General features: G+C 40.1%; 1 protein-coding gene across 1 annotated transcript in view; it reads left to right on the top strand.

Moving 5' to 3' along the window:
* Nucleotides 1-20,604, top strand: part of LOC139228052 (guanine nucleotide-binding protein G(i) subunit alpha-3) — a 45,987-nt gene that overhangs the window by 19,726 nt on the left and 5,657 nt on the right. The window contains exons 2-6 of the mRNA XM_070859198.1: nucleotides 346-388; nucleotides 9,124-9,265; nucleotides 11,695-11,852; nucleotides 14,361-14,489; nucleotides 19,035-19,164. Of these exons, the coding sequence (XP_070715299.1) occupies nucleotides 346-388; nucleotides 9,124-9,265; nucleotides 11,695-11,852; nucleotides 14,361-14,489; nucleotides 19,035-19,164 (602 nt within the window). The remainder of the gene's footprint in view (nucleotides 1-345; nucleotides 389-9,123; nucleotides 9,266-11,694; nucleotides 11,853-14,360; nucleotides 14,490-19,034; nucleotides 19,165-20,604) is intronic.

The raw sequence follows: 20,604 nt of genomic DNA on the forward strand, positions 1-20,604 counted from the left end.
TGGAACGCTATTCCAAATACATGCTAACCACACATTGAAAAATATAATTGTTTCCTGAGCTTTAGGATTTTCAATAATATTAGGCGTGCCACTGCTGTTTTGTATGATTCTTGGTGTTCATTACCTTAAATTGCTTCCACCATTATTGCCACTTTTGACACGTCGCCAGCAGTTTCATAGTTCAGATGGATTTATTCTGAGAACAAGTATGCACCATTATCCTTTACATATACCTCAGTGATGACATTGAAGGTTTTGTGGTGTGTCATGTTGGTTGCAGCCATGTTTACAAGGTTGTGTGAAGGTACTGAGATGTGACGGTCACAATTTTCTTTTTCTTTGCAGGTGCTGGAGAATCTGGAAAAAGTACCATTGTAAAACAAATGAAGTGAGTCTGAAACAGTTCATATATCAGTGCTGATAATTTTTGATCTTGGTTTCTTGTATTGGTACTTCAGAATTTAAAATCAAGTGCACACTTAGGCCCCAAGTTTCCACATGATTTGCTCCTGATTTTTAGGAGCAACTGGTGGAGAACGGAGTATCTTAGAAATCGGAATTCTCCACATTTAAGCTTTCTGCAGTTCTAGTCAGGTGGAACAGTTTCACTTTTGAACAGAATTTTTTTTTCAAAAGGGGGCGTGTCCGGCCACTGACGCCTGATTTGAAAGTTTCCACAGTGAAAACGTACTCCAAACTAACTTAGAATGGAGCAAGTGAAGATTTTTGTACGCTTGAAAAAACCTTGTCTGCACATTAAAAAATCAGGCGCAGGTTACAAATTAGGCGTTGGGAACGAGGGATGGGGGGGGGGGGGGGAGAAAGGGAAGTCATTGAATTCTACAATAAATCCTTAGTTATACTTATACAAATATTATCCAAATAAATCCAACCTGAATAAAAATTTATAAGCAAAGAAAACCATGTTCCTACCTGTGTGAAAGTGCTTCAGGCAGGCCTTTCAGGCAGAGGTTTGCCGTCGGGACCGACCGACGGCAGGGTTGCCGGCACCAAAAAAACTAATTTAAATTGTACCCGCCCCCTCCTACTTACAGAATCGGTGCGAGTGGTAGGCTCCGCCCCCTGTGCACTGCGCCAAGCAGATATCGAGCTGCAAGGCGCTCGAGAATACCGCGTTTTTTTTCAGTCGCCGTTTTCGGCGCGAAAAACGGGCGCCCAGCTCGGAGGGGCGCCTGTTTTGCCGCGTGTGGAAACTTGGAGCCTTAAAATGTAGGCCTTCCTTATACTTTTCACGTTGGTATTTTAACGTAGCTTTAGGTTAAATGCGGAACTGGTCACATCACCACTTCTGGCCAAGACCAGTGGGAGGCCAGAGGATTAGGAAACTTTTAAAAGCCAGCAAAGAACGACTAAAAAAATAATAGAGAGGGAAGATTGATTATGAAAGTAGACTAGCACGAAATATAATGGTAACAAAATTTATTGCAAGGGGGATAGAGTATAAAAGCAGAGAAGTCCTGCTACAACTGTACAGGGTATTGGTAAGGCCACACCTGAGTACTGCGTACAGTTTTGGTCTCCGTATTTAAGGAAGGATATACTTGCATTGGAGGCTGTTCAGAGAAGGTTCACTAGGTTGATGCCGGAGATGAGGGGGTTGACTTATGACAATAGGTTGGGTCTGTACTCATTGGAGTTCAGAAGAATGAGAGGTGATCTTATTGAAACATATAAGATAATGAAGGCTGGACAAGATGGATGCAGAGAATACATTTCCACTCATGGGGGAAACTAAAGCTAGGGGGCATAGTCTCAGAATAAGAGGCCGCCCATTTAAAACTGAGATGAGAAGGAATAAATCTGTGGTATTCACTGCCCCAGAGAGCTGTGGAGGCTGGGTCTTTGAATATATTTAAGGTAGAGATAGATTTTTGAGCGATAAGAGAATAAAGGTTATGGGGCGCGGGCAGGGAAGTGAAGCTGAGTCCATGATCGGATCAGCCATGATCTTATTAAATGGTGGAGCAGGCTCGAGGAGTCAAATGGCTTACTCCTGCTCCTATTTCTTATGTTCTCCCTTGTGCCCATATCCATGCTACATTGAGATGCTCGTATTCTCTCACTGCATTTTTTTTTTTCTTCCTTCAATTTGGATAAGAGTACTAGTAGTTGCAGTTACACAATGTGAATAGCTGTATTAGAATCATAGAATGGTTACAGCACAGAAGAAGGACATTCAGACCGTCGAGCCCGTGCCGACTCAGCTAAACCCACTCCCCTGCCCTTTCCCCATAGCCCTGCAAATATTTTTCCTTCAGATACTTATCCAACTCTTTTGAAAGATAAGATTGAATCTGCTTCCACCATTCCAGATCCCAATCACTCGCTGCGTAAAACTTTTTTATTGCACTGCCTTTGGTTCTTTTGCCAATCACCTTAAATCTATATCCTCTGGTTCTCGACCCTTCTGCCAATGGGAACATTTTCTCTTATCTACTCTGTCCAGACCCCTCATGATTTTGAACACCTCTATCAAATCTCCCCTCAATCTTCTCTGCTCTAAGGAGAACAACCCCAGCTTCTCCAGTCTATCAACATAACTGAAGTCCCTCATTCCTGGAATCATATAGAATCATAGAAATTTACAGCACGGACGGAGGTCATTTTGGTAAATCTTTTCTGCACCTTAACTAAAGCCTTTACATCCTTCCTAAAGTGTGGTACCCAACATTGGGCACAGTACTCCAGTTGGGGCCGTACCAGTGATTTGTACAGGTGGTTCATAATTTCCACACATTTGTACTCTCTACCTCTATTTATGAAGCCCAGGATCCTGAAGCTTTTTTAACTGCTTTCTCAACTTGCCCTGCCCTATCACCTTCAACAATTTTTACACACATATCCCCAGGTCTCTCTGTTTGTGCACCCACTTAAGGATTGTACCATTTAGTTTATATTTCCTTCCCTCATTCTTTCCATTAAAAGCTATCACTTCACACTTTTCTGTGTTAAATTTCATCTGCCACGTGTCTGCCCATTTCACCAGCCTGTCTGTCTTCCTAAAGTCTATCACTTTCCTCCATACTGTTCACTATACTTCCAAGTTTTGTCATCTGCAAATTTTGAGATTGTGACCTGTACACCCACCTTCTAGTCATTAATATACGTCAAGAAAAGCAGTGGTCCTAAAATTGACCTCTGGGGAACAACACTGTATACTTTCCTCCAGTCTGAAAAACAACCGTTCACCACTACTCTGTTTCCTGTTAGCTAATTTTGTATCCATGCTGCCACTGTCCCTTTTATTCCATGGGCTTCAATTTTGCTGGCAAGCCTATTATGTGGCACTTTGTTGAATGCCTTTTGGAAATCCATGTACACTATGTCAACCGCATTACCCTAATCAACCCTCTCTGTTACCTCATCAAAAGATTCAATCAAGTTGGTTAAACACAATTTGTCTTTAACAAGTCTGTGTAGACTTTCCTTAATTAATTCACACCTATCCAAGTGACAATTTTGTCCCTGATTACTGTTTCTAAAAGCTTTCCCATTATCGAAATTAAACTAACTGGCCTATAGTTACTGGGCTTATCTCTGTACCCTTTTTTTGAACAATGGTGTAACATTTGCACTTTTCCAGTCCTTTGGCACCATCCCTGTATTTATGGAGGATTGGAATATTATGGCCAGTACCTTCGCGATTTCAACCCTCAGCATCCTAGGAGAGCAGAGAGGTTGTTTCCACTGGTCGGGGAGACTAGAACTAGGGGGCACAGCCTCAAAATACGGGGGAGCCAATTTAAAACCGAGTTGAGATGGAATTTCTTCTCCCAGAGGGTTGTGAATCTCTGGAATTCTCTGCCCAAGGAGGCAGTTGAGGCTAGCTCATTGAATGTATTCAAATCACAGATAGATTTTTAACCAATAAGGGAATTAAGGGTTATGGGGAGCGGGCGGGTAAGTGGAGCTGAGTCCACGGCCAGATCAGCCATGATCTTGTTGAATGGCGGAGCAGGCTCGAGGGGCTAGATGGCCTACTCCTGTTCCTAATTCTTATGTTCTTGTATCCACTCCTGGTGATTTATCTACTTTAAGTGCAGCCAGCCTTTCTAATACCTCTTTATCAAGTGTCTCCACCACCTTCTCCTTCACTATGTCTATGGCAGCATCCTCTTCCTTGGTGAAGACTGATGCAAAGTAATCATTTAGTACCTCGGGCATGCGCTCTGCTTCCATGCATAGGTCTCCATTTTGGTCCCTAAACAGCCCTATCCCTCCTCTTACTACCCTTTAATATTTATATGCCTATAGACGACTTTTGGATTACCTCTTATGTTGGCTGCCATTCTATTCTCGTACCTTTTCTTTGCTCCTCTTATTTTCTTTTTCACTTCTCCTCTGACCTTTCTATTCTCAGATGTATTTGCAACCTGACATCTGTCATCCACGCATTATTCTCCTGCATAAAACTAGTAGAACAAAGTAAAATACAAATGTATTATTTCAAACTTATTTTCATACTACATACCATCTTTGTATTGTAAGTTGCCTATAATGTATATAAAGGGTGAGGGATCCTGATTGGTGCAATGTGTTTGTGCACTGCCCTTTGGCCTCTGAGACCTGTTTGGATTCAGTCCGAGATGACCCGTACCAAAATTTATAGATTAATTTCAGTAGCATTTTACGTATGGAGTGACTCCTGCCAATGAACCGGAAACTGCGCAGAAGCAATCTACGCCTAACTGTCAGGGGGATGGGAACCAATGCAGGAAGACAGAGGGAAACAAAAAGGAGACAAAAGCAAAAGACAGAAAGGAGATGAGTAAAAGTGGAGGGCAGAGAAACCCAAGGCAAAAAACAAAAAGGGCCACTGAATGTAAAAGGGCTGCAGGAGGGGTCAAAACTAAAAATCATGGATTAAAAACTAGTATTAAAACACTCTACCTAAACGCACGCATCATTCGAAATAAAGTAAATGAGTTGACGGCACAAATCATTACAAATGGGTATGATTTGCTGGCCATTACAGAAACGTGGTTGCAGGGTGGCCAAGACTGGGAATTAAACATACAGGGGTATCTGACGATTCGGAAAGATAGACAAGAAGGGAAAGGAGGTGGGGTAGCTCTGTTAATAAAGGATGATATCAGGGCTGTTGTGAGAAACGATATTGGCTCTAATGAACAAAATGTTGAATCATTGTGGGTGGAGATTAGAGATAATAAGGGGAAAAAGTCACTGGTGGGCGTAGTTTATAGGCCCCCAAATAATAACTTCACGGTGGGGCGGGCAGTAATCAAGGAAATAATGGAGGCATGTGAAAAACGAACAGCAGTAATCATGGGTGATTTTAACCTACATATCGATTGGTCAACTCAAATCGCACGGTGTAGCCTGGAGGAGGAATTCATAGAATGCATACGGGATTGTTTCTTAGAACAGTATGTTACAGAACCTACAAGGGAGCAAGCTATCATAGATCTGGTCCTGTGTAATGAGACAGGAATAATAAACGATCTCCTAGTAAAAGATCCTCTCGGAATGAGTGATCACAGTATGGTTGAATTTGTAAAACAGATTGAGGGTGAGGAAGTAGTGTCTCAAACGAGCATACTATGCTTAAACAAAGGAGACTACAGTGGGATGAGGGCAGAGTTGGCTAAAGTAGACTGGAAACACAAACTAAACGGTGGCACAATTGAGGAACAGTGGAGGACTTTTAAGGCGCTCTTTCAAGGTGCTCAACAAAAATATATTCCAATGAAAAAGAAGGGCGGTAAGAGAAGGGATAACCAGCCGTGGATAACCAGGGAAATTAAGGAGAATATGAAATTAAAAACCAATGCATATAATGTGGCCAAGATTAGTGGGAAAATAGAAGATTGGGAAAATTTTAAACGACAGCACAGAATGACTAAGAAAGCAATAAAGAAAGGAAAGATAGATTACGAAGGTAAACTTGCGCAAAACATAAAAACGGATCGTAAAAGCTTTTACAGATATATAAAACGGAAAAGAGTGACTAAAGTAAATGTTGGTCCTTTAGAAGATGAGAAGGAGGATTTAATAATGGGAAATGTGGAAATGGCTGAGACCTTAAACAATTATTTTGCTTCGGTCTTCACAGTGGAAGACACAGAAACCATGCCAGAAATTGCTGGTCACAGGAATGTGGGAAGGGAGGACCTGGAGACAATCACTATCACTAGTGGGGTAGTGCTGGACAGGCTAATGTGACTCAAGGTAGACAAGTTCCCTAGTCCTGATGAAATGCATCCCAGGGTATTAAAAGAGATGGCGGAAGTTATAGCAGATGCATTCGTTATAATCTACCAAAATTCTCTGGACTCTGGGGAGGTACCAGCGGATTGGGAAGCAGCTAATGTAACACCTCTGTTTAAAAAAGGGGGCAGACAAAAGGCAGGTTACTATAGGCCGGTTAGTTTAACATCTGTAGTGGGGAAAATGCTTGAAACTATCATTAAGGAAGAAATAGCGGGACATTTGATAGGAATAGTGCAATCAAGCAGACGCAGCATGGATTCATGAAGGGGAAATCATGTTTAACTAATTTACTGGAATTCTTTGAGGATATAACGAGCATGGTGGATAGAGGTGTACCGATGGATGTGGTGTATTTAGATTTTCAAAAGGCATTCGATAAGGTGCCACACAAAAGGTTACTGCAGAAGATAAAGGTACGCGGGGTCAGTAGAATGTATTAGCATGGATAGAGAATTGGCTGGCTAACAGAAAGCAGAGAGTCGGGATAAATGGGTCCTTTTCGGGTTGGAAATCGGTGGTTAGTGGTGTGCCACAGGGATCGGTGCTGGGCCAACAACTGTTTACAATATACATAGATGACCTGGAAGAGGGGACAGAGTGTAGTGTAACAAAATTTGCAGATGACACAAAGATTAGTGGGAAAGCGGGTTGTGTCGAGGACACAGAGGCTGCAAAGAGATTTAGATAGGTTAAGCGAATGGGCTAAGGTTTGGCAGATGGAATACAATGTCGGAAAGTGTGAGGTCATCCACCTTGGGGGAAAAAAAACAAAAAAGGGAATACTATTTGAATGGGGAGAAATTACAACATACTGCGGTGCAGAGGGACCTGGGGGTCCTTGTGCATGAATCCCAAAAAGTTAGTTTGCAGGTACAGCAGGTAATCAGGAAGGCGAATGGAATGTTGGCCTTCATTGCGAGAGGAATGGAGTACAAAAGCAGGGAGGTCCTTCTGCAACTGTATAGAGTATTGGTGAGGCCGCACCTGGAGTACTGCGTGCAGTTTTGGTCACCTTACTTAAGGAAGGATATACTGGCTTTGGAGGGGGTACAGAGACGATTCACTAGGCTGATTCCGGAGATGAGAGGGTTACCTTATGATGATAGGTTGAGTAGACTGGGTCTTTACTTGTTGGAGTTCAGAAGGATGAGGGGTGATCTTATAGAAACATTTAAAATAATGAAAGGGATAGACAAGATAGAGGCAGAGAGGTTGTTTCCACTGGTCGGGGAGACTAGAACTAGGAGGCACAGCCTCAAAATACGGGGGAGCCAATTTAAAACCGAGTTGAGAAGGAATTTCTTCTCCCAGAGGGTTGTGAATCTGTGGAATTCTTTGCCCAAGGAAGCAGTTGAGGCTAGCTCATTGAATGTATTCAAGTCACAGATAGATAGATTTTTAACTAATAAGGGAATTGAGGGTTGTGGGGAGCGGGCGGGTAAGTGGAGCCGAGTCCATGGCCAGATCAGCCATGATCTTGTTGAATGGCGGAGCAGGCTCGAGGGGCTAGATGGCCTACTCCTGTTCCTAATTCTTATGTTCTTATGTTGGTCTCAAATTTAAAAAAAATAATGTTCACCACAACAGACGGAGGATCTGAGAAGTGCTCCGGTTTCCCAGCTTTTTCACCAGCCTGCTCCCTTCCCGGCTTTCTGACCAGCCCGCTCCCTTCCTGGCTATTTTAAATTTTCCTGGCTTTCTCAACAACCCATCACCCTTTCCGGCCAAATGTTTTAAATCACAAACCCGTTCCCATGACCATCCGGCAGCACGCATATGCAGACTGCTTCTGGTTCGTGGCAGCAGTCGTGTCTTTTTACTTATGGCTGCTGATAAACGAGGAAAGCAGCTGCCTTGCTATGCCTCAGGATTAATATTTTTCAATTTGATGCCATTTTGGTTACTATTGATGAAAGTGGGAGTGATGGACCATAACACCTCAGTTGTTCCTACTATGTTATTAAGAGTGCCACCTACTTTTGTGTATGTAACTAGATCCCTGGGCAAGTTACTTGGAGCAGTTTCCCTTGGGCTTAGAGTGCAAATAGATTTGAGTGGACAGGATGCATCTTTATGATGCAATTTGACTCCCTTACAGTTGCAACAAATAATCTGAAAACCAGTTTGGTGGTTGAGAGAAACCTCTGCCTTTATCACTAGGGAACAGTTTCAGGCTCTCTGGTTTGATTGCGAAGCTGCTCTTTGAGAGAAAAGCTGCTTCAGGATTTGGATCCTATCAAAAACATAACCTCATAGTCAGTGCCAACTCCAATTGAAATCCTCTGCAAGGTGCATATGTAGATCATACTTTGGACATGGTAAGAAAATAGCACCAACAGAATTTCAGTAAACTTTCATCAGTAGAGTACAAGTTTAAACATGCCAGTGCTGGCAAGGCACTGCTATGTTCCAAGATCAGACTGTCAGGAGTCAAATCTATGCCACGTCCAGTGGAACTACTTGTTGCTGTTGCTGGAGCTGACGTGTGTGTGGGGAGATCCAAGACAGTGAGTCATTGTGGGGAGGAAAGAGTTTGCAGCTGAAACTTTTTTATAACCATGTTTTCTCGTTATCTAGCTGGAAGCAGTTCTTAACGTTGAAAGCACTCTTTTCTCTCCCCATGGTTAGCCTTAATTTAGCCTTCCATCTCTCACTGATTAATTCAGAGTGAGAACTGAAGGTTGAACAGTTCACTTTTTGTAGAGTACCCGATTTGAGAATAATTTTATATGGTGGTGTTGGTGTGACATGGTTTCAGTTTGACATTAGTAGTTTGTCTATAGTCCTAAACTTGAGTTTAGTTCTGCATTGCATTCCTTATTGAATTTCTGGAACAATATTAATTAGTTTTTTTTCTCCTTTTCCTTGCAGAATTATTCATGAGGATGGGTACTCTGAGGAGGAGTGCAAACAGTATAAAGCAGTGGTTTATAGCAATACAATTCAGTCCATCATTGCTATAATCAGGGCCATGGGGCGGTTGAAGGTTGACTTTGGAGACCCAACAAGAGCAGTGAGTAGACGTACATGATGTTTTGAATCTAATACATAATCCTTCGGTTACTGATGAGCTGAAGTATTACAGAAGAAAGCAGAATAGAATAAATACTTTTTTTTCCAGTGTATTTAAGTCATCCAGTCGATACTTCTCTGCTATTAAAGAAGTTGTTGAAAAATGGAGAACGTTCAAGATTTTACAGAACAGATTTGGTTTAATTAAAAAAGATCTGGTACTTTGCACCGACATGTATAGGATACTTCTATTAATGAATGGAAACAGAAGCTATTAAGAGCAGTGTTGGAAAATCTATTTTATGATTGTCAATCATTTTAAAGACTGCTAGTTTATAATGCTTTAATATCATTGATTCAAATTTGAACCTGCATTTAGTAATTTGAGTCTGTCCCAAATAAATATTATATTTTTGGAGAAATGATTTAAGAGAAATCTATTTTGGGAGGCGGGGGGGTGGGGGAGGGTTGTAACACAATGACCAGAGCCTTTAGTTATATTATTTGTTATACTTTCATATCCTGGTAGTATCAATGTGTATCTAATTACCTATCCCCTTTGTCTACACTAAAGGCTTTTTGTCTAATCTAAAGGATCTTTGTTTAGGTCTGGTGCAACTTTTCAGTTCTGGGTGTAAGAGTACACATGAGAAAGATTTAGTAGAAGCAGAGAGCAAAATAAAGCATTACACCTGTCAAATCCCCCAAGTTCAACAAAGGGAAATTATAGTTCTACACATTAAACTGCATATTTAGTATGCAAAACTGTAGTTAACTTATTAAATCAGGTTAACTGGTATCCCATGAATAATTACCATAAGGTATAAAGTTACACCAAATGTCAGTGAACAACAAAGAAACCATATAGAGGTTCTGTATGAAAAGCATTTTAATTTAAAGTCAAATTTTCATAACTTATGAGCCAATATTCAGCATTGCATACGGAATTGACGGTTTGACCCATATAACCACAATTTTGTTTGCTGGAATTAAGTGAGCCACTTAATTCTGCTTCCTGTTTCTACTAAGTATTCTCATCCAAAGTGGCAAAGATGTTGAGATTGCAACAAACTATATTAAAAGCACTTAAATTAGATAGGGAAGGATGGGTAATTAGACACAGTTTGATATTATCAGGATATGAAAATATAAAAGCTACATACTCTGGATGAGAAAGATTGGAGGTACAAAAAGGGATGTGTAAACCACAAGTATACATATGCATTTTACCAGGGTGAGGATACTGTATTATTTCTAACTGTAAAGTCCCAATATGAAACTAGTTTCTCCAACTGAGGTGTGCGTGGTGGACTCATGTGACATTAAATATCGCTGACAAAGGCCACAAGAAAATTTTCTTTAAACTTGAAATGCCACATGTGCATAGTAAAGGGATTGATTTTGCGATTAGATATCGATCGATCTTTTACCTTCAATGATGGCTGTGAGTTTCCCAGCCAGTAGAATGAGTCCTGCAAACCAGAACTGTCCTAGATCTGTGGTAATATAAGCTGCAATTACAAATAGTCTCAAAGCTCCTAGGTAAGATGGGTGCAAAAATAACCTGATTTTCTGCACCTAATGGCTATCCAGTGACTCCTGCTGGGAATGCATGTATGGATGCCAAGAGAGGGCATGATCAGGCAAAATTATGATGTCCCCATGGTTAAATAGCTTCCCGACACTCATTATCGGGCTTGCATCCGAATAATGGCTCTTTGGGTGTGGTGCCAGAGGGCATTCGGCATCTTTAAAATCTCACCCAGGGAAGAATCCATACCATTAGGAAAGGAAAACATTGATAAAGGAGGCTTAAAATAAAGTATCTCCTGGGCAGTGTGAGGAAACTTTAGGCTCCAACTGATCTGGATTGCTCCGGCACAGGAAATGTTTGCTGATATTGCTGGGAATGTTCTGTAACCTAACACTAACCGTCACTTCGAGAACAAACATTACAAGTAATTCTTTTGGTAGGGACAGTACCAAAGTTAAAGATAAGATCTTTTCATTTGAGTTTTTTTTGCACTGATCTAAATTTGTAAATGACACAATATTTTATAGTTGGCTACTGGAGCTGAAGAAGGGTTGAATAAAATGGGTGTAACTGAGACCTGGCTGAAGCCAAAGGATGGCCAATAGATTCAATTATTGGAGCTTTAGGTGTTCAGCTTTGTTTAACCATGTCACAGGAAATATATTGTGTTAACTGTTGCAGTTTTAGTCATTAGCCATTTTCGAACATAATTAAAATCTTTAATTCTTGGCCTGCAGATACATTTTATTAATTTGGCAAAATTATTTTTCTATACAGATGTGGTATATGAAACATTGTGATAAATGATGTAAAGTCAGTGTTCAAAGATTAAGTGTACAGTATTAGACATTCCTGGGTAATTTCCAACCTCTTAAAGCACTTTTTCTTGTATGTAGGATGATGCCCGCCAGTTGTTTGTCCTAGCAGGGACCACAGAGGAAGGGATCATGACAACAGAACTTGCAGGTGTTATCAAACGATTGTGGCAGGATAATGGTGTTCAGGCTTGTTTCGGTAGATCCAGAGAATACCAGCTGAATGACTCAGCATCGTAGTAAGTATAGTTTTTTAATGCTAAAATTATTTTGGTAATGCAAGTTTTGTGTCTAACACAGTGCCAAATCAAGCTGTGAGCAAGTAGCTTCTGTGCCTCCTTTTGGTGTTTATTTTGTGCACACCATTTAGATTGAATTGCTGTAATCACCTTTACTAAGCTTTGATGCTTACCAGCAATTATATCAGTCTTGGATTATTTGTCAAAAAGCAAGAGAATGATCAAAATTCTATATGCCTTTTACTACAATGATGTTTAGTGTAGCATAGCTGACTGCCATCTGTGTTTGAAACTTTAGTAAGACTGCTTGATCGTTTTCTTCTGACGCTTCATTTGGAATGTGCTTGGATTAGATGTTAAACCACGGTCCCTTTGGTCTACACTCCAGTGTAGTGCTGAGGTAGTGCTGCACTGTCGGAGGTGCTGTCTTTCGGATGAGACGTTAAACCGAGGTCCCGTCTGCCCCCTTAAGTGGACGTAAAAGATCCCATGGCACTATTTCAAAGAAAAGCAAGGGAGTCCTGGCCAAAATTTATCCCTCAATCAACATAACAAAAACATTATCTAGTCATTATCGCATTGCTGTTTGTGGAAGCTTGCTGTACGCAAATTGGCTGCCGCGTTTCCTACATTATAACAGTGACTACACTCCAAAAGTACTTCATTGGCTGAAAAGCGCTTTGAGACATCTGGTGGTCGTGAAAGGCGCTATATAAATCTGTCTTTCTTTCTTTTCTTTTACATGGTTGAGCACAAAGCTCCCATTGCATTATTCAAAGAGGAACAGGGATTCCCCTGATTTCCTGGACCACCCAAGCAAAACTGTTTAACTAGTTGTTGATTTAATTTGTTATTTGTGGGACCTTACTGTGTATTGCTGATTGTCTACATAAGTGACTATATATATTTTTTTTAATTCATTGGATGTAAAATACTTTGGGATATCCTGAGCAGGTGCTACAATGCTATATAAATGCAAGTTCTTTAATCCTAACTCCAGAGTCAGGGAGGCTGCGAACTGAGCCATGTTGACTCTAACATAGATCTGCAAGAAAGCCATTTTCCGCTATGTAGAGTTTTGGTTAGTTTGCCAAAGAGTCTCAGCTCTTTGGTTGCCTGACTAGTCTGAAGTTACATTTTGGAGGCATTAATGCAGATTCTATTGCTTAGTAATTGTTGTCTAGTAGCATATCAAGACCATTTTCACTCCAGTTCGAGTTTTTGGAAATGTTATTGTTATACCAATGGCTAATCTGGTGCTGCATTTACCTGCAGCATTGCTGCCACTGGCAGAACCTTGACTCCAGTAGCAGTGCTGCAAGGTAAATGAGGTAGTTGCTTGCCGAATATATCTCGATATTTTTCATTCTGTTGCTAGTGACAGCAGAGCTGGAGTGGTAACATAATGACAGTGGCGACTGCTGCTGTTACAACAAATATACTGTTACAACAACTATTTTATATGCCTGCATTTGGGCCAAGTGCTTGACCTGCATTGATCTTCCACAGCTCTAAGGGAAGATTTTCAACCAGAAAACTTGTCATGATCATGCTATTGTTTATCTGTTGCAAGAAAAATGGAGTGAACTCTTAGAGCACCAAAAGCCACTTATATAAGTGGCTTTATATAATATAATGGCACCATGAGTCTTTGTTGATATTTATGGGCTGATGGTAATTCGACAGGACCCATTTTAGTGTGTTTTACTGATTCAAATGTTGATTATGTGAACCAGATTATCATAAGCTAATTGCTGTTTGAATTTAAAAATGGTTTCCAAACCTAGATGTTCACTACCCTTTTTCTATTTCTCCTGCCCCCCTCTCCCAATGAAGAAGACTTTTCTTTCAATTTTAGTTGCTTTGATTGTACCAACAGGTGAGCAGTCACACTCCAAATCTGACATCCAAATGGAGAATTAGCAGCGTACAGTCACTTTTTTGTGTCGAGTAACCCGAGTTATTAAATATTAGAAACTCTGTCATGGTCATCTAAAGGGCAAGCTAGAGTAAACCTTGGAAGATATTGTACCCTAAATAATTGTATGACCAAAATGTAAAATCACTTTTTGAAGATTAGGCAAGGTGAACCGCCTGGGGACACATGGCAGTAGCACAGCAATACCAGATGGATAATTTGCATTCCTGTCCCCCTACAAGGTGTCTTACTACCAAGCTAGGAAGTGCATCCCTTATTCGATAAATATGAATTTTTCCAGTTCCCACAACAGCTACCTTATTGCTCTGAGTTGGCTGATCAGTGCCAAATTAAGGGCAGTTTTGTGTTGATTCATTTCTTGCATTGTTGGACTTACTATCTCATCTAACTAATTTCCCCCAGATCTCATCAACATTTACTCTTCCATCAAAAGTATTTAAAGCAATATAGATGTAGCAAGAGATGTTTAAAAGTGCAGTGACAATGGGGCTTCCTCTTAGAAAATGAATATAGTTGGATTTATTGGTGTATTTTCATCAAATGCATTAATTGTAAATTATTTTCTTTAGTTATTTGAATGATTTGGATAGAATATCCTTACAAAACTACATCCCAACTCAACAAGATGTTTTGAGGACCAGAGTGAAAACTACAGGGATAGTGGAGACACACTTTACCTTCAAGGATCTGTATTTTAAGTAAGTAATAATGCTCTTTAATCACAAGCAGAATATGTACCATTTGTTATTTTACAAACTGTAAATATGCAGTTCTTTCACAGCCATAAATTCTTGATGCTGATCATATTGGACTAAGAATCAATTTTGAATATCTATCCAATATAATTATATCCTGACCAGAACTTGCTGCAATGGTACATCTCGCGGCGAGTGAAGTTAATTGGACTTTTTAACCTTACCGATCAGATCACACTATATTTGCACTGCAAATTCCTGGAATAATGCAACGAATTCAAGGTCTCTTCTGGGACCCCATGAACATCGTGCCAAATGATCTATCTCCTTCACCAGTGAAAGAAATGGGGAGAGAATGAAACTGAGCGAACAACGAAGAAGGAAGTAGGGTGAATTCGAGTCACATTAGGTATAAAAAGAGAAATGTAGATAGAGAAAAAGAGACAAAGGAAAAGTAAGATTTTTTTTTAAAAAGAACAAGCAGAAGAAGGGAACATTGTAACCAAGTTTTATTTGGGAATTGTATTGTCCTTGAGAAGTTAATGAGTGAATGGCAGGGTAGGTGTGCGAAATGTACCAACATTCTTCAATCATGAAGTATAGAGACAGTGGTCCCATCCATTATGATCAGGAACAGTCAAACTGCTTTCTTGGGAACGTAGAAATTGTTACACAAAATAAGACAAAGGCCCATCTAATTCACCTTCTGCCATCCAGGTAGTCGTATGATAAATGATAATCAATTAGTCTACAACAGATCCAGACATGATCTGAGGGAAAAATCCCTATATTAAAGAGTCATCTTTTCCCTTCCAAGCATGCTACACTTACCATATAAGGTCTCAAATTACTCATGTACTGTATACCCAAATTATTTTCTGAAAGAAATCTATCTCATTTGCATTTGAGTCGAAACAGCTTTGCAACCTGAAAACTATTGTCTTCCGACATGAACGGCACAAAAATACTGCCAAGACATAAGAGGTTTAAGAAGCCTATAGGAACAATTCACTACCTGTTGAAGTGAGATTTATGGAGAATCGGAACTACTCTTTGCTGCAAATTGCTCGATTTATTACGAACTAGTCATGGCGAGCGTGCTAATTCGCCATTATTTTTCTATGTATGTATGTAAGATGTGAAAATTGGTCATATTGCAAAAAATAGTATTGTTCCATCAATTCGCTTTACAGATCTAATGGTTGAATAACATGCCACAAGTAGAAGTTAGCTTTAACATGGAACAGAGTATTTTCAACAGCTGCTTTTATACTGTTGCTACTTTAGGTCAGTTCCTGAGCAATTGCAGTTCGTGAGCGAGCTCCTAGTGTTTACATCGCTCAATCTGACTCCCCTATCTCAGCGGTAGACTTGTAGATCCACAAAAATTTGGTCTCCCAAAATTCTGCCTGACAAAAATGATTAATATAAGACAACATAAGTAGCTAAAACAGGTTACTTATCTTGTGGTGGTGGTGGTAAATGTTGGTTCAGAGCGTAAAGTTTTTTTTGTGTGTGTGCCTCACCCGAGAGGCAAAAATTGAAACATTTCCCCATTGTTGAAGCAGGCAGCTTGAAACATGGTATATTGTGAGATAAGTGGCTTGAATAGTTAGTATTTGGGTGCTTTTATACTGGCACATGGTATGTTGTGTTTGTTGATGTCAGAAATAAGCCATGAGGTAACTAGGCGGCGAGATCTATCAGTGATTGGTGTGCAGTTTCAACCTGACTGACCTTGGATTATGACCTTGGCATGCTGAACAATAATTAAATTTCAGTAGCACAGAAAGCATTTGACAGTTAGACTCTAATACCCTGAACACTAGAAGAAAATTCATAGGGGTACTGAAATTCAGAACGTAACCATCATTCCTGAAGAAGCAAAACAAGTCATCTGCATTTCTCCTGTGATGACACATGTGGTAACCTAGAAACATCTAATTTCATTGGAATAAAACATTACATTTTTAGCCATAAAACTACAGGGATGAGTATTAAAAAATATATTTACGGAACCCATAATAGTTTCATGGAGTTTTTTTAAAAAAATACCTCCTATCAGGTCGTCTTCAGTATTGAAGTTTATCTACATCTACAGTTTTCTTGTTAATTTTCTCAATTTATGGATTCGCAAGAGATGATTACCATATGATACCTCCCCTAAGTGGCAATTATTCACAGTATGTGTTTGTACTTTGCCTGAAGCAAGAGTCTAGTCAGGATACTGCAGCAGCATCTACATTTTAAAGCACTGGGGGCTTGATTGGGAACAATTGAAAATTCTAAAAATTGTACCACAGATGATGAAAATAAGTTGAACAAACAACACTTCCTACTCCTATCAACTAAAAATTGTTAAAGTTAAGCAAGCCCGTCCTTGGTTGGAATTGGCAATAGAGAGCAATTGAGCAGGGAATAGATGTTTTCATTCTTGGATGTTAATCTGTATGCTTGTACCCAATTTAAAGGTTTTGTATGAATTATGACTCAAATTATACTTGTAAGGGTATCTAAATTATTGCCAAATGAAAGGTCTATATGCAAGAACTTGAGTCTGCTGCTGAATTCTATATGCCATAATCTTAAGATTCTGAGGGGGAATGACATGGTCGACACCGAGAGGATGTTTCCCCGCGTGGGGGAAATCTAGAACTAGGGAATAGTTTCAGAATAAGGGGTCGCCCATTTTAAAACAGAAATGAGGAGGAATTTCTTCTGAGGGTGATTCTTTGGAATTCTCTACCCCAGAGAGCTTGGAGGCTGGGTCATTGAATATGTTTAACGTGGAGATAGATTCTTGAACAATAAGGGAGTCAAGGGTTATGGGGAGCATCAGGGAAGTGTTGAGGCCAAGATCAGATCAACCATGATCTTATTGAATGTTGGAGCAGGTTCGAGGGGCCAAATGGCCTACTCCTGCTCCTATTTCTTATGTTCGAATGCCAGCAAGGTGCTAAATTGGGAATTAAGCGATTTTGACGCTAATGTTAGATATGCAGCGTAACTCTGAAGAGGACTGGGGGAGGGCTGAGTCCTTCCCTGATAATATAAACTAGTATTGGACCAATGCAGAAATATGTGCTAATATTGCTTTTGCACCAGTAAAGTTGTTTTCTTCTCATTACTGTCCAGGCTATTCATCAAAGATCTTTTTTCACAAGTATGGGATACATAACTTACGTGAAACACTTAAAGGGAGAAATTCGGGTCATTTGCGCCTCCTGTTAGAACCCCTGGAGGGGGGGGGGGGGGAAGGGGCAGCTAATGGGGTACAAACGACTTTGCGACCAGACGCGGTGCCGCTAATAACTCCTGCTAAATTCGGTGGGAGTTTAGCAGCAGTAACCCGTAGCGCCCCACTCTGCTGCGCCAGCGATGCTGACGTCATCAACGTGCGTACTGCCCTGGACCCTAAATTGGGTATCTCCCCCTGAAGCTGTGCCAGGCAATGATCGCTTCGGGAGATGTGTACCAGGCGGTCAACCACTAGCGGGGCGAAAGTTAAAGGGGAGGTGGGCTGCTGTTTTTTTTTTTAAATGGCCAGCTTTCTTGTGTGCCCCATTGCCGATTTGCACACGGGGTCCATGGCCCGACACTCTGCTTGAGTGCCCGGCTGATCGCACAGCATCCCCGCTCCACAGAGGTGCAAGTAGGACCCTTTCATTAATGCAGAGTATTCAGCTTGGGCCCTTCACTTTAATTCAGGGAAGAGTCCCTCCTATGCGGCCCAGTGCGTAGCGCTGCTGAGTCATAAGCCCCGCTCCTGAGACGTCTGCCCCACTACCACCCAAGAAAGGAAGTGGAGCACTTGATTTAGTGCTCCACTTCCTTTTGGGGGTGGTAACCCCAATTTCTCACGAAAGGCAAGACTTTTGTGCCTGGCAAAAAGTCTCACGCCCCGCGAGTATTACCGCCCCAAAACGGGAAGCACCCTAATTTTTAGCCCTTATATTGGAAAAACTTCCCTTTTCCTGTATATTTGAGCTCTCCTTTTAAAAGCTTTTTACATTGCCATTTATTCAACCCTCCATATACACAAAACAAATCTCTATGTTATGCCAAGAATACTTTAATACTATCCAATACATGTACACCTCCAATATGTAATATGAGTTGCAGTAGAATAGATTCCAAGTTGAAAGTCCTATCAGTAAAGCATGTACTTGTGGTGCTGCAGTGAATGCATACCCAGAGATAACCATAAGCTCAAGACATTTTTTTTTATGTTTGTGGCTGTATTCCTTGTGCGTGTGTATATCACATTCACTGCAATCTGATGTCCTGCAGGAAATTGTATACAGAATTTTACAAACTAAGCATACAAATTGAGTGGTAAAACATGTATGTATGGTGTGCATATATATATTTAAAATATTTATAAAATTATACATTAGAATATCTGTGCAGCATGTTACTGTGTCAAAACTCATTGCACACAAACTTAATGTGTTGAGATATTTTCCAGAAGACTAGTAGTAATGTTTGACTGTTTTAATTCATTTGTTGCTTTTAAAAGTTTTAAGGTTATCTCTCTGTCCATTTAAGGATGTTTGATGTAGGAGGACAGAGATCAGAACGAAAGAAGTGGATTCATTGCTTTGAAGGTGTAACGGCAATAATATTCTGTGTAGCGCTGAGTGATTACGATCTTGTGCTTGCTGAAGATGAGGAAATGGTACGTACGTCCTGTGTTCTAACTCATGTCCGTCTGACAGTAAAGAAATAGGCCAAGATTGTGTCTTTACAGGATTTCGTAAACTGCCTGCTGCAATTGTATACATATTAAAATTGAGAGTTATGGTAATTTCACAATTTGTTTTACAAAAGGATTGCTAGTTTTTTTTAAGCTGAATGAAATTGCTGTTCATAAATATAAAGAGCGTGTATTTAGAACAAAATTCTGTCCAAACACAAAAACAAATATATTTCATAAAGTTTTTTCTTGCTGGAACAGTTACCAGCTAAACTCTGAATGTATGAGCAGCTTGTATCAGGAGCAAAAGGGGCTATATCTAGTTAAAATACTTAATTAAAAATTACATTAACTGTGTAGATTTCAGGACGTTTAAAAACTCAGGTTTTGGAGCTATGAGAAGCATTTTGAGCAAATTTAACTGGGGAAACAAGACTTTAAAAAATTGAAAGCATTTCAGACTGTAGCACAGGGTGAGGAAGGAAAGTCTATTTAATTTCTTTAAAAGCATAGCAAGATCCAGCCAACAATAGTTTAATAAGGAGGCTTGCAGGAACACAAAAAAAATCCAAAATACTTTAAAGGATATAAATAAATAAAGTAAGGGAATTAGAGTGAAATCAGCAGGTAACAAGAGCCCAGAATACTTTTATAACTTAATAATAGGAGAAAAAGGTCAATGAACAGTTGGGTATATTAAAGGATAAAGTGGGTTAAATATTACAATCGGGATTTGGCCAGCTTACTTCAATTTTCACAATGGAGGGCCGTATATAAATGGCAGACATGGTAAATGGCACTGGTAAGGTTCAGCTCCAGTTTATGGTCAAGACCACAAACTGAATGCATTTTCCAAAACGTTAATAAGTTGCACTTGTGTTTTGGTCCTATTGTTTTCATGTTTTAGGGACCTCGCTTAAGTTATTAGATTGCTCAGTCAGTGGTCAGAGCTGGATTGGTAGTAATCATTATGACTATATATCCATATATTATTAAAGGAGAAGGAAACACGAACAAAAAACTTTTATATGGAAAGTAATTTAATTCCCTATCTCTTGACTTAAAAAAAATGAATGCACATCACATTTTTAGGAGATTATTTTCGTAGTCTATTTTCAGGCTTGTAGAGATAGATCCCTCCATCAGCCATTAATGGCATTTTGATGGCGGGATGATTTGAAATCAAACCCCAGACCAGTGCAAAGCATTAGCTTGCATTGAAATCAATGCCACTACTTCAGAAAAAATGCAGGCATTCTTCTTCCCTGCCTCCTCATAAACTGATAAGGGGACCTGGCTAGTCTTCATGAGCCAGAAGTCTGCAATAAATAAATAAATAAACACCCCCTGAAAGGTAAGTGATGTTCTGGTAATTTATGCTCTCTTTAAACGCAAGGTGGAGAAGTACTTGTCCTAGCTTTA

Source organism: Pristiophorus japonicus, chromosome 17 (assembly GCF_044704955.1).
Source record: "Pristiophorus japonicus isolate sPriJap1 chromosome 17, sPriJap1.hap1, whole genome shotgun sequence".
Taxonomy (NCBI): Eukaryota; Metazoa; Chordata; class Chondrichthyes; family Pristiophoridae; genus Pristiophorus; species Pristiophorus japonicus.